The following is a 15,411-nucleotide window of genomic DNA, read 5'->3' as shown; positions in this document are numbered from 1 at the left end:
GGGGTACAGTAAATGGTTATCAGTCATGTAAAATCAGCTTTTGACACTATGTCTTACAGTTAACAAACCAGTTGAGTTCTGTTTTCAAAACAGCACATTGTATTTCAAATCTGAGAGCCACAACGTGATACTTGATAAGTACTCCTATTGCTAGAATATAGATATAGATGGCACCATACTATTTCTTCCTTCCTCTATACTGTTCATCCATCTCACAATCAGAAATGGCTTGCAGAGCCTATCTACAAATACAACAGAGAGAGAGAGATAACTCTGGAGGCCATTCAATTTCACATACGCAAACGGAAACATTTTTTATTTGCTAATCAGTCTACTGATTGCATGTCTTTAGATTATGGGTGGAAACAGGAATGCCACAAGATCTGAGAGGAGGACATGTAAATTTCACAAAGAAGTCATCTCATCCAGAAATCATACTGCGAGGTGGAAGTGCACCCTGATGCACTACAATCTTGACCTCATGATTGATCAAAGGGCAAGTATGAATAGGCACCATATTGCAGTTTGCTTTTTCACATATTTTGACTATTAAAAATTGCTGAGTACAGAGTGAACCAGTGGAAAGAAAATCAATTCAATAAAATATACAACTTTTTGAGGATACGGTGTGGAAATCTGTCTAACCATTTACTTTTTATTAATTAGGGGGGTTTGCCCCCTGCTTGCTTTGCTCACCCACCCCCTAACACCCATGGGCGTGCTACGCTCCTGCCACTTCACGTCTCTGCCACTCGCATTGTGAAGGAGGGGGGCATCTGAACACATGCTAAGGAGATGTGGTCGGATCAGCTGCTGTCTTTCTGCTGCCGAGCTGTGTGCTCTGCTTGTCGCACTGCGTGTCAATCATTTAAAAGCCTGTACAGCAACTGTCCTTTTTTTCTCACTGCCTTGTCTCGCGGGACGCCAAATTGTCTTCCAAGAAGATCACGTATCGTCTCCTTCCAAGCCTTCTGAGATTTTTTTTTTATAACAGAGATGTTTCAATCTAGCAAACAAGCCTTGGAATTTGTTATCAGCTTTAACATGCAGAGAATCTCAAAAAGCAACCACTATAAAGATGCACCCAAAATTTCCACGCTAACAATAACAGTTTCTAATACATTTTATTTACATGGTGACTCCCCACTTGTTAAAGCATACAAACTAAGACTTACAGGAGGCAGAAATGCTGTAGACGTCCCTCTTGCGTCCTTTTTCATATGATAACATGTATTTAGCATTCAGCATAAGCTGCAAAGAACCTGCCCGGCGCCTCTGATGTGTAGTCATAAACTCATTGCCATCAAGCAAAACCTTAACTTGACTGAGACTAAAAAAAAAAAAAAAAAAAGGAGAAAGGAAGAACAAAAGAAACAGTTCAATTATCCATGTGATGGCATTAAAAAGACAATAGAATATACACCTTTTCATTAAGCCACCAAGTGATATAATGATGCTCATTAAATGGACATGTGCCCCATCTGCTTCACTTAACTGTTAATGTAGCAGGTCGAAATTTGGCCTTGATGCTTTAGCATTGAGTCATTGAGTCGTGCATATGATGGTTGTTTAACCATCATATGCACGAAGACAAAACCAAAAAGAGTAATGCTATGACATTCATTCAACACTCAAACTGTCTTAACTTTATTTTAATCACCAATGGTAAAATAAGCCACTGATACTATGCATTGACTGCTTGTGAAAATTACATGCATCTTGCCTGAAGAAGGGGCCTGTGTTGCCTTTGAAAGCGTGCATATTGTAATCTTTTTAGTTAGCCAATAAAAGGTGTAATTTTGCTCGACTTCTCACAATAAAATTTAACGACTAAATTTAGCAGTTCAAAACTAACCAGTGATTCCCTTAAGGGTGTTGTGCCAGTAAGCCATTTATCTTATTCAAATACATAACCAAAAAAAATGAACATAGATGATTATACCAGTGTGATCCACTTTGCGTGTGGGGTCTCACTATAAGGCACTGCTGCATCGACTCGTTTCATTTACATCAAAGAACCCAGTCGCCCAAATGCTTAAGTATGTCCACACATTGCTCGTAACTGAGAATTCAAAGACTATCTTTGTGAAACAAAGTCTTTCAAACTGCATTTTTTTCCTATTTTCTGACTCTTCATTTTTTCATTCGAAACTAAAATCAGTCACTAATGGGGCAACGTCTTTTACCTTCCAAAATCATCACTCGAAAGAACCTTATTCAATGAAATTAATTTTCACAGCTTTGGGATGCTCAAAGAGTATGCACACAATTTTATTAGTCTTGGTTGGTTCATCCAAGTAGTGTTAGTGATGTGTACGGATTGTTTAGTGTTGCTGTGTCTATAACGTGTATTCTTAGGTTTAGGTTTATTTGTCATATATAGGTTAACACAGGGTCAACATACAATGAAATGTGTATGATGAGAAAAACAAGTCACTCAGCCTAGATCCAATAAAACTAAAAAAAATTACAAGTTAAAAATAGACTAGCAATATAAAATAAAATGTGTGTTTTAAAAGAAGTTACAGTGCATCCGGAAAGTATTCACAGCGCATCACTTTTTCCACATTTTGTTAATGTTACAGCCTTATTCCAAAATTGATTAAATTCATTTTTTTCCCTCAGAATTCTGCACACAACACCCCATAATGACAACGTGAAAAAAGTTTACTTGAGGTTTTTGCAAATTTATTAAAATCTGGAGCAGATTTTCATCCAGGATGTCTCTGTACATTGCTGCAGTCATCTTTCCCTTTATCCTGAATAGTCTCCCAGTCCCTGCCGCTGAAAAACATCCCCACAGCATGATGCTGCCACCACCATACTTCACTATAGGGATGGTGCCAGGTTTCCTCCAAACGTGACGCCTGGCATTCACACCAAAGAGTTCAATCTTTGTCTCATCAGACCAGTGAATTTTCTTTCTCATGGTCTGAGAGTCCTTCAGGTGCCTTTTGGCAAACTCCAGGCAGGCTGCCATGTGCCTTTTGCTAAGGAGTGGCTTCCGTCTGGCCACTCTACCATACAGGCCTGATTGGTGGATTGCTGCAGAGATGGTTGTCCATCTGGAAGGTTCTCCTCTCTCCACAGAGGACCTCTGGAGCTCTGACAGAGTGACCATCGGGTTCTTGGTCACCTCCCTGATTAAGGCCCTTCTCCCCCGATCGCTCAGTTTAGATGGCCGGCCAGCTCTAGGAAGAGTCTTGGTGGTTTTGAACTTCTTCCACTTACGGATGATGGAGGCCACTGTGCTCATTGGGACCTTCAAAGCAGCAGAAATTTTTCTGTAACCTTACCCAGATTTGTGCCTCGAGACAATCCTGTCTCGGAGGTCTACAGACAATTCCTTTGACTTCATGCTTGGTTTGTGCTCTGACATGAACGGTCAACTGTGGGACATTATATAGACAGTTGTGTGCCTTTCCAAATCATGTCCAACCAACTGAATTTACCACAGGTGGACTCCAATTAAGCTGCAGAAACATCTCAAGGATGATCAGGGGAAACAGGATGCACCTGAGCTCAATTTCGAGCTTCATGGCAAAGGCTGTGAATATTTATGTACACGTGCTTTCTCAATTTTTTTATTTTTAATAAATTTGCAAAAATCTCAAGTAAACATTTTTCACGTTGTCATTATGGGGTGTAGTGTGTAGAATTCTGAGGAAAAAAAGGAATTTAATCCATTTTGGAATAAGGCTGTAACATAACAGAATGTGGAAAAAGTGATGCGCTGTGAATACTGTGAATGCACTGTATAGAGCAATAGGAGTTGAATGAGCAGCAAGTACAAATGACAGTTATTGCACAGAAAATGTTTTATAAGTACAGATGCATATTCCATAAAGTGCAGATGCATGTTCCAGTCAGTATTCAGAGTGTGTGCAGGTACAGTTTGTGTGTGAATAGTGCAATGTAGATGTAATGCAATGTAGGTGTAATGTAAGTGCATGTAAGTGTTCAGGTGTTGCTGTTGAGGAATCGAATGGCCTGGTGGTAAAAACTGTTCTTAAGTCTTGTAGTCAGAGCTGCCAGACTTCTGTATCGTCTGCCAGACGGTAACAAGGAGAACAGCTGGTGTGATGGATGGCTGTGGTCCTTTATGATGCTGCTTGTCTTACGCAAGCACCGATGGAGGTAAATGTCTTCAATGGCAGGGAGACTCTTGCCCATGATGTGCTCTGCTGCCTTCACCACTCTCTGTAGTGATTTCTTTATAACCCTGATCATTTTTTTAAATGAACATTTTTAACAATGCTGCTTGATTATATTTATCCAGCACAGTGTACTATTATTCCTTCTTAAAAGAAAACCAAACAAAGAAAATTGCTAGTAGGTCAGGACAAGACACCATGGTACCAGCACATGCCTCACTGAAGAATTATTTACCTTCTGTTTTATTTAGCTGGACAAAATACAACAGGACAAAACCAACCAATGATACCATGATCCTCACTAAACAGTTAATTATCATCTGCTTTACTTTAGCACTAGTGTAGCAGGCCAAAACTATTTTGGGACCCTATGACATTCATTAACCAGTTGTGCAACATCAAACATATTTAACCACAAAACTGTTGAAGGCTAAAGCCAGGGAGTAATTGTAGAAAAACACATGGTCAAGCACATTCTTTATTTAACCAATAACCCAGTTTTCCACAATTGCCCAATGATGTTTTACCATAGATTAAACAGATGTGTTAAATTTATCTGATCTATTAAATGCATCGGGCTTATAACAGATATAAACATCATGACACTTGAATAGTCATGCATCTATCTCCTTTATTTAACTACTAATGCAGCAGGCCAAATCTGACCAGATAATATTCCATATACAGTTGTGCAACACCTCCTTTATTTGACTGTTTATTTCAGAAGAGAGTAATGTCAAGATACTCTGTAACTGCCTAGGACATTGTTGCTTTATTTGATTATTAATACAGCAGGCAAAAACTGACCAGAACACTTTGCCTGTATAATTGTGCAACATCTTTATTTTACCATTTATTTCAGCATAGTAACAGCAGTGAGTAATACCTCTCTGCACTCACCGGTTTATTTCATCATTAATGCAGCTGGCCAGAATAAGCCAGTGACGGCATAACATTTACTGAACAGCCATGTACTTTCAAAATTCATCACTAATGCATTAGGCAAAAGCCAGTCAGTGTTGTTAAATATGTAAAAGAACTATTGCTTAACATCTTATTTTTATTTCTGAATGCTTAAACCGATAAGACCAACATAATATCCAACATAAGGCAGTGCAGATCTATAGAGTTTAAGTGTATTCCAAAATAGATATATACTGTATAGCACAATTAATACATACCGTGAGGTAAGTTCTCAGCTTTATTTGCAGTTATAACCAGGGAACTGCCCAAAATGTTTTGGACATAGATACAATCATTTCACAACGACCCAGTTTGTAGTGCATACATTTTATATACCACTCTTATAAAGTAGAACATTATGATGCTGTGTACAAATTTGTGCAGGCCTATTTTAAAAGAACAGACATTTTCAATTTCCTGATTTTCCACCCTGGGTTTTATCTCTGCCTATTTTCAGAACTGAAGTGGCCTTTCTGTGTCGTGTAAGTAGTCCAGCAGCTTGGCTTCTCCTGTAAGGAACGTTGATGCCTGCTGAACATGTGTCTGCTTCTGTAGTCGTGAAACGCTGGTGAATACTGACAGCCATAGCGGGTTTTGAGTTGTAAGAAATTACTGTAGTAGATTAAGCATGTGGCATTTTGTAGCCACGCAAGTAGAACTTTCATACACAACTCGATCTTTTGGGCTCTTTTGTAGTACCAGTTCACTGACTCAGCACATTCTCCATGCAGTTCATAAACATTAAGGGGCTTCGTTTGCCAACCCCCCAGCCTGCACTACGCCCCAGCCACTTCATGTCTTTGCTGCTAGCGTTGTGAAGATGGAGGCTGAATGCACCCCAAGGAGACGCAGTCGCTCCTCCGAAATCCCCTCTTAAATGGCGATACAATGGGAAACAAATAGTTTGTTTTTTTTTACCCCCTATTTGCTCGATCAGCTGCCTTTAAAAAGCCTGTACAGCAGCTGTCCTTTTGTCTCAGTGCCTTGTCTCTCTTCTCCACCAGACATCCTCTGCTACTGTTAGTGGTCCCGCTTCCAAGGCGCACTCCTATGAAGAGGAAGATTTTCTATTCTTTTCATTGAGAGATGGAACTGTACCCTCCGACTACACACAGAGCTCGATTCACTCCTGAAAGAGACTTAGGTTTGTTTGAATAACGTCCATCCATCCATCCATCGTCCAACCTGCTGAATCCGAACACAGGGTCACGGGAGTCTGCTGGAGCCAATCCCAGCCAACACAGGGCGCAAGGCAAGAACCAATCCCGGGCAGGGCGCCAACCCACTGCGGGACACACATACACACACACACACACACACACACACACACACCAAGCACACACTAGGGCCAATTTAGAATCGCCAATGCACCTAACCTGCATGTCTTTGGACTGTGGGAGAAAACTGTTTGAATAACGTTTGTCTCTAAAATCTCCTGTGTATCTGTGCAACTCTGTGACCCAAGCATGACAGCGTATGTGAACTTCACTTTCGCCAAACAACAAATCTTTTAATTCTGGCAGATACGCCTCATCATTGGGAAGAAACCCTACTTTTCCCTGATGTCAACACGAATTAGACGATCTACAAGTCTCCGACTTAAAGTTTAAATCAGGCCCGGTCTTAGGTATTATGGTGCCCTAGGTGAAAGGTGGGTCCAGGAGCCCCCCTGGAAGCTCTGCGAAATGCGTGAAAATTAGACCAAGGAGACGATCCAGGGCCCCCCGGATGCCGGGGCCCTAGGCAGTCGCCTACTTCGCCTATGCCTAAGGCCGGGCCTGTTTAAATCTGAACAAAATATTTGATCTCTTTTCACTGTTCTGTTATTTCACAGAGTAATAATTTCCATTTGTTTGTGCTAATGCGATCTTTACTGTCATTTTTTGAACACTTTGTACTTCCATTATATCTAACCTGCTCTGCATGTGTATCGCACCAATGTTTTTGAATTCTTTATGATGTTCTACTTTGTCATCTACTCTTTGTCTCACGGGACGTGAAAGTGTCTCTCTGAGAAAGTCTCGTCTCACCCAAAGATTTTTTTTATATAATAAAGAGATATGTACTCTACTAGGCTATACATGCACACTGGACAGTTGTGCTCCATATGTGGTGTGCTATTTTTGTGTGAGAACCGAGTTCATTGACTTGGGATTGCAGAGAGAGCACAACAAACCAGAAAAATGAGCACTTAGCAGTTTCATAACTTCACTGGCCCAACAAAAACACACAAAATCAGAAGTCTTCTGTCTTCCTATAAAATTCATAAATGCATATCTTGAGCATTCAAATGTTGTACAAACCAATACAAAATCTCTTAAGATACAAGGAATTCAACTATAAACAACTGCACACCAGTACTGGACACAGTGAGTAACTATAGTATCTAAATAAATTAAGGTTAGATGCACTTACCCAATGATGCTCCTGGGAGATGAAATTACCCAGCAAAGTGAAATGGCGCTGCAAGATGCCACCTCTGTCTCTGTGTTTAAAACAATAAATAAATATTTAGGATAGCTTCCTGCACTGGCTCCAAGGGAGGCAGACTTTAATTATCACCCCACCTTTGCGAAAATGAGACTTCAGGTGCAATGATATTTGAAATGCAACTTGGGGATGTGTAACCATAATTTGGTGAGGGAAGAACTTGATTACATTGAAAACCAAGACAGAGATTGTGATCAGTAAGGCTGCCTCATGGTTCCAGGTTTACTTCCTGACTGTATCTCTGCCTGTATGGATTTGTATGTTCACCCTTTCTCCATGTTAGTTTTTCTCCGAGTAGCCTGGTTTGCTCCCACGTCAGATTGATTGGTGGTGACTTTAAAACAATCTTGTGAACATGAGTGTGCACAGTAACTTGTTGGTTCCTACTGCTGGCATATATCTTCCAGTCTCCATGACCCTGAATTAGACTGAGCTTGATAATAGATTGGATGAATGAATGAACCGATTGATCAATCCTAAGTAATGAATGTTTGCATGGCAGGGTGTCAAGCACTCCTTATACAAAGCTCCCGGGTCATATATCCTGGCTCAGTCCTTGTGGACTTTTCATATTCTCCTCATGTTCTCATGGTTTTCTCTTTAGTTATTCGGGATTTCAACACATATTCCAAACATAGGCAGGTTAAACTACCAGGTGGGCATGAGTGTGCCATATGATAAAATGGTGAGACCATTTACAGTGGAAGAGGGCGGAGTGGGGGATAACCATGTGCTCCTCAACACATCTTGTGAAAAGGTGAATGATGGGAAAAAAAAAAAAAAAGTGTAATCAGCAACAGAGTGAGATGTTTGGATGTTTGTTCTAAATGTTGATGCCAACTAATGTTAGAAATAGAAAATATAAGGTCACCCTGCTTAGTAATGACAAGGGCCCCCCTTTTACTTCCGAAAAAAGCTGCTTCAAGGCATAGACAGAACAAGGTACTGGAACATTCCTCATGGGTTTTGCTCCATGCAGAACTGATAACATCACACAGTTCTTGGAGGCTTTTTCTCAGTTACACATTTATGCTGTGATCCTAATACTGCACCACATATTAAAAGTACTCTATTGGACTGAGATATGGTGACTGAGGAGGCCATCAGAATAAACTGAAGTCCCTGTCATGGTAATGGAACCACCTCAAGGTGATGTGTGTGTTGTGATATGGCACATGGTACTGCAAGAAGTAACCTTTTGAAAAGGAAAGGGATGGACATGGTCAGCAACAAGACATAGAGACATTATGACATTTAAATGGCACAGTATTGATGTTAAGATGACTAAAGTATGACAAGGAAACATTCCGCACACTGTTACACTACAACAACCACCCTGCTCTGATGATGCATGGCGATATGGATTCATAGATTCACACCATGAACTATATTGGGACTCCTAACATTCGTCACAGTGCAAACTGAGATTCATCAGAGCATGTGACAAATTTTTAATCTTTAGTCATCCAGTATTGATGATCACATGTCCACAGTTTCCACATCGTTCTGCTCTTAACTGTGTAATGGAAATGAAAAGTGCTTGAAACTGCGTGCCCGGTAAACTAGGACATCCGGACTTCATTTGAACCAGCACATTTTAGATCAGAAAATTAGATCATATTTATCAAATGTAACTTCTTGTTTTGTTCTCTGATAACATGTTACATATGAGAAGTCTTATTTGCTACAGTTAGGACTTTTAATATGTTTAACTAGTTTGGGACTTAATACTTATTTCAGAGGTGTTTTTTGGAGTATACTATTTATCTAAAGCTGATTGGTGAAAATCCACCTTAATAAAAGGATAAATGTCTTTGTATCTGTCAGGTTGCTATGTCACAGGCGCACCAAAACATGGCACATCACATTTTTAGTATTAAAATACATTACATTTGTTATTCCAACTGATGGTACAACACAAACATTTACACTGCTTTTACAAATGACATACCAAAAGGCATAGAACAGACACATAGGCATTGCATGGTGCGCTGCATATGTTAACGCTGAGGTCCAAATTGATGCCTTAGACTTCAAACTGTTTTAGATGGCTAGCACAGCTACTTAAAATGTATTCAAATGTGTTATGTAAATGAACCTGACTGATTAAAGGAAGCTCTCTGGTAGATTGCTTCAGTCTGCAATGCTGCATTAACAAGAGCATACGAGGACTCCACCTGTAGATGTGAAATAAAGGATGTCCATGTTTAAAGTTCATACATAACAAGAACTCAAGACTCTTCTTTATAAACTGTGGTGTCCGGATGGGGGTGGTACCCAGCCGGGACACCCGAGAAGACCGGAGGAGGGCTTGTGCCTCCTCCAGACCTCGAGGAGGCGACCGCCCTGGTGGCCACAGGTACAGAGCTGGGAAGCTCGACCCTGTAGGGGCCCGTGGTCACCACCAGGGGGCACCCCAATACCTGGAGGACCCTGGACCTCAGCACTTCCGCCACACCAGGAAGTGCTGGGGGGGGGAGAAGAGAAACAGGGACATCCGGAGTGCTTCCGGGGAAGACAGCCTGGCACTTCCGCCACACTGGGGCGTGTCGGTGGGAGATTGCTGGGAACACACCTGGAGCACATCCGGGTGCTTATTTAAAGGGGCCGCCTCCCTTCAGAGATGGACTTGAGTCGGGTGGAAGAGTGGACAAGGTCTCTGAAGGAGAGAAGGAGGCAGTCTGAAGAAAAGAGAGAGAAGGTATTGTGTTGGCCTGGACTGAGGGGTATTGGGGGTTGTGAGTAGTGAATTTGTATAATGGAGACCCTAAATAAATGTGTGTGGGGTAAATCTAACGTGTCTGCCTTTCTGTGACCGGGTCATATTCCACAATACCAAATATTTTCCACAACATTTGACAAAAGTGAAACTTGCCATAGACTGCTGCTGCTGCTGCTGTAGCAGATTCAGTTCAAAGACCGACGTGTTGCATTTTTGGAGATGGGAAGGCCATATACATTTCTTATTTGAGTATTGGTGGCCTGTTACCCTGTTCAAGTCTGGCCATTCTCATCTGATCTCTCTTATTGATGCTTTTCACCCACTGGACTGCCAGTCACTGGATATTTTTTTTGTTGATGCCACCATGCTATGTAAGCTTTATAGATTTGTCTGGCACCAACAATCAATTCACAGTCAAAGTCACTCTGATCATGTGTTTTCATCATTCTAATGATTAGTCAAACAACAACTAAACCTCTTAACTATATCTTCTGGCTAAAATACCAAGCTTCTGCTACATAATTGGCTGTTAAGAGCAGAACATTATTTATGTTAATGAACACGTGTACCTAATATATTGGATACCAAGTGCTTAAAAAAATATCCAAAAGACATCACATTGCAGACTCAAACTCTAAATGCAACATATCACTTAATGGAAAATATTTATAGAATCCCATTGCTACATACACGGGACAACATATTGAAACTTAACATTTATTTTTTCCTTTTCTAGTGATGACTTCAATAAATCTTCAATCTATAAAAAGTGAAAAGGGTGAAAACTACCAAAAAGAATTTTGTAACCAAAATGTGCTGCATATAGTGCTTTTCTTTAGAGAATAACCCTCCCAAATAGCTTTAAGGCATTAGTGCTTTTACATCCAAGTTTTCTTCAGCATAGAGCAGTGGCAGGGTAAGTGACTCAATCAGAGTCAGACAGGTAGTCACTGATGTGTACTGCACCAATTGCCTAGTGACTTATAATAATAATAATAATAATAAATTATTATTATTTCCATTTGTAGAGCACTTTTCTCACTACTCATAGCACTTTACATAGCGTGTTGGGAGCCACATCAACCACCACTAATGTGTAGCATTCACATGGATGATGCAATGACAGCCATTTTTTGCATCAGTACGCTCACCACACAATGGTTATTAGATGGTGAAGTCGTGACACAGAGCTAACCAGTTAGACACATGAGATGATTAGGGGGCCAGAATGACTATGTTGTGGTGGGCAATTTAGCCTAGACATTAGGATACACCCTGCTCTTTACGAAGGATTCCCAGGGATCTTTTATGACAACAGAGAGTCTCAGCTGAAGGATGGCACCATTTTTACAGTACAGTGTCCCCAGCACTGCATTGGGATCCACATTTGGATGATAAATTGGACTGGACTGCCAATACTGATGCTCTGTGTAAGAAAGGACAGAGCCGACTATACTTCCTTAGAAGGCTGGCGTCCTTCAATATCTGTAATAAGATGCTGCAGATGTTCTATCAAACGATTGTGGCGAGCGCCCTCTTCTACGCAGTGGTGTGCTGGGGAAGAAGCATAAAGAAGAAGGACGCCTCAAGCTTGGACAAACTGGTGAGGAAGGCAGGCTCTATTGTTGGCATGGAACTGAACAGTTTGACATCTGTGGCAGAGCAACGGGCGCTGAACAGGCTCCTATCAATCATGGAGAATCCACTGCATCCACTAAACAGTATCATCTCCAGACAGAGGAGCAGCTTCATCAACAGACTGCTGTCACTGTCCTGCTCCACTGACAGACTGAGGAGATCGTTCCTCCCCCAAACTATGCGACTCTTCAATTCCACCCCCTTTTAAACGTTAACATTATACAAAGTTATTGTCTATCTGTATACCTACATTGTTATCACTCTTTAATTTAATATTTTCTTTATCAGTATGCTGCTGCTGGAGTATGTGAATTTCCTCTTGGGTTTAATAAAGTATATATCTATCTATCTATCATTCGGACCACAGGGAAGGGGTCCCCTGCTGGCCTCACCAACACCACTTTCAACAGTAACCCAAGCTTTTTCTAGATGGTCTTCCATCCATGTACTGGCTGGGCACAAACACCTTCAGGTGGATGATCTGTTCTGAACTTCAAGTGATATGGCTGCTAATAGAGCCCAGTACCTTAGCCACAAGTTGGAAAGAATGGCGATGTTCATCCCATATATGATGGATGCAGAAAATATTTTGACTCCTTCACTCTCTGCAGAATGTATTGTGGTGTATATTTAATTTTAAATGAACAAATTTGCCATTTGAGCCCATTGGGCCACGCTTAATAAACAATAAGTGAAAACATGCTTTGCATATATAGATAGACAGATTTTTATTTGTCCCCAGTGGGGCAAATTCCTCTTTAAATAAATACATACACACAGATTTTGGCCTGAACACACACCAGAATGACTATAAAGCAAGAAAAAGAAAAAGAAAGGAAAAGTTCTGACTTGGCTGTCACAGTTACAGATAGGACTGCAAATTTATTAAAAATCAAAAACTAAAATCTCTCATTCATTGAAGGATTGTGAATACTTTCTGGGGTCTGAATACTTTATGAATCCACTGTAATGTTTGCATTAACCAAATAAATTGATGAACCCTTGTCTTATAATTGCTGAAAGTGGACATAGTATTTCAGTCATTTTTATTATATATAATAGGGTGCCTTTCCTTAGTGAACATCATCTCAAGAACTTCTTACAATTGCTACAGTTGTAGACATATGGGAACACCCTGAGCTCTGAGTGGGTAACTGACCCTGGTGGTTAGCCAGGTTAAAAATATCTTAACTGCATGCTCTTTTATAGTGCCTTTCAAAGGCAAGACTATCCAGAACTCTTTACACATATAGCAATATTTGCTCTTGCGGGCTAGGTGGCTTTCAAGGTCACACCATGTGTGCCAATACTGGAATTGAGGGGATGCACTAAGAGTTAATACAAGGAGTTGGGGGGGGGGGGGGGGGGGTATCTGCAGCCCCACATTTCAGCCATAATTCCTTGTAGTGAGCAAAGTAGAAGGCCATTTGGGCTGCCATTCCATGCCCACCCATGTGGCTTATTTGACAAGAATTTGCATTACTTTCTTGTGTGTGTCTCTGTCTATCCATCCACCCCTATTACCAGAACTTTGTCACAGTGGCCAAACAGTGGCGTAGCTAGGGGCGACATTATTGGTCAAAAGGCTCAGTACAATTCATGTGTAACAGCAGGAAAAATGGAAAAAAAGTAAAATTCTCTAATTTTTATCCACAGATACTTCAAAAATAATTTTCAGACTGTCCTTCTATGACGGCATCAGACACAGCAGTTGAAATTTATGAGGCAGTAACAAAAATAAACATAAACATTACACCGATAATAATTTCTAGAAAGATAAACAACTAATTTACAATTTATAAATTTCGTTATCAATCCGAATGCGTTTTTGCTCTGCGCAGATAACATCCCCACCTATCCCTTGTACATTACACTGGTTCTGGTTTTCGTAGTGTAATTATATTAAACTAATAATCAGAACACAGTGCGTCTATACTATATTCTTGTCTAGCTGATGCTTATAAATAATTATATATGGAAAAAAATATTGCTGTTTCTCTATATATGAATAAATCTATGCAAAATTGATCTTAATTTTTCTCTATACGTCATTTAAATTTTCTATTTAAATAGGTTAACATATTCAGAGATGTTGGAGGGCGGCAAATTAAAGTACCGCCCCGCCCTGAGCGGCACGAACTCCAATATGCCAATATGGTAGAGCTCTGCAGAGGGTAGGTACCAGCTCTGGAAAGAGTGCCAGGTCATCACCTGACACGATCGCGTGTATAGGGCTAATTCAGAGTCCGGTGCCATCTTGCCAGTCACACATCATCTTATTTTGTGCATTTAGAACCGGTTTGGGGATTAAAATTGGTGAATGGATATCACTTTAATAGTCGTATCCGTACATTGCCTGGGATAAGTAGCCGCCAGTTGGGCTTTTTTCAGACCTTCTAATCTGTTCTTCTTAAGGTTTGGTAAATGATGCCTTTAAAAATTAAAATATCAGTAAACAGCCCACGGACAAATTTGGGTGTGTGTGCACTTTGAACTTCACTAAACTTCATTGTTTGTTGTCAAGCTCGAAATGCACTACATATAATAATCACCAAAATAAAACTACGCAGACCACGTGTGAAAACCTTGCCATGGATAAAATAATACATTTAAAAGAAATCTCTTCTGTAGTTGACAATACACAAGCCACACACATGCAGGGCAGTCGCCCGCAGTTTTCACGGGCAGCTGCGCTTACCTGCGTCCGTAACACTCGGGAGTTCGCCGATGATGAGATGGAAGCCCATTCCGGCTAATAAAGCCTTGAAAAACAGAAGTCGTACGCTTGTTTTACCAAACCTGCAACAGATTTGTGCTTGTCGCGTGTTCATTTTCAGTTGATATGAATTTACTTTTCCGTGACCGGGTGAAACACGAAGTCACAGTGGATTTAGAAGTGCGTGCCGTGAAATCCGCCTTGCGCGGCTCATTAGGCGCGTCTGATCAATTACGTGAGGTCACTGGTCACGCCGATCTGCCGCCTTACAACGGTTGGTTAAAAAATGTAGATATTCTTAAAAGAGATTTTGGAACCCGAGGCCGCTCGTCTTTACCAGATTTTCTGATTTGACACCCAACAAAGTTTTAGAAAAGAAACAGTCGATTTTCTTTCCAGGTACAAAGAAGGTGCAGCGGAATTTCCCTAAGTGATATTTCATTTTCATTTTTATGTTTTATTCTCTGACTTACAGGGCACCGATCCAATAGTGCACCTCACACATCCTGGATCAATTTTGGATCTAACACTCACGCAGGCAGACACAAGTGTGGGGAGAATTATTGTTCCGTTATATTTAAAGCTAAAAAGAAAATCACCCAGATCAGTTGTTCCTGAGCCCAATTAGCAAAAAAAAAAAAAAAATCTTAATCAGGAGGCAAAGGTGTGACTCTAGGAGTCTGTTCTGAATGACTGCCCAGGTCTGGCCCGGTCACTCACCAAAGCTA

General features: G+C 40.7%; 1 protein-coding gene across 1 annotated transcript in view; it reads right to left on the bottom strand.

Annotated features, from left to right (window-relative positions):
- LOC127525809 (uncharacterized) overlaps window positions 1-15,205 on the bottom strand; it is a 60,975-nt gene extending 45,770 nt beyond the window's left edge. The window contains exons 1-3 of the mRNA XM_051931581.1: window positions 14,666-15,205; window positions 7,533-7,602; window positions 1,176-1,330 (exon numbers count right to left, since the gene is read on the bottom strand). Coding sequence (XP_051787541.1) covers window positions 1,176-1,330; window positions 7,533-7,602; window positions 14,666-14,798 — 358 coding nt within the window. The 5' untranslated portion in view covers window positions 14,799-15,205. The remainder of the gene's footprint in view (window positions 1-1,175; window positions 1,331-7,532; window positions 7,603-14,665) is intronic.
- Window positions 15,206-15,411: the final 206 nt, after the last annotated feature.

The sequence above is a fragment of the Erpetoichthys calabaricus genome, chromosome 1 (genome assembly GCF_900747795.2).
Source record: "Erpetoichthys calabaricus chromosome 1, fErpCal1.3, whole genome shotgun sequence".
Classification (NCBI taxonomy): Eukaryota; Metazoa; Chordata; class Cladistia; order Polypteriformes; family Polypteridae; genus Erpetoichthys; species Erpetoichthys calabaricus.
Note: the sequence above shows the minus strand (reverse complement) of the source record. Positions and strands in the feature narration are given on the sequence as shown.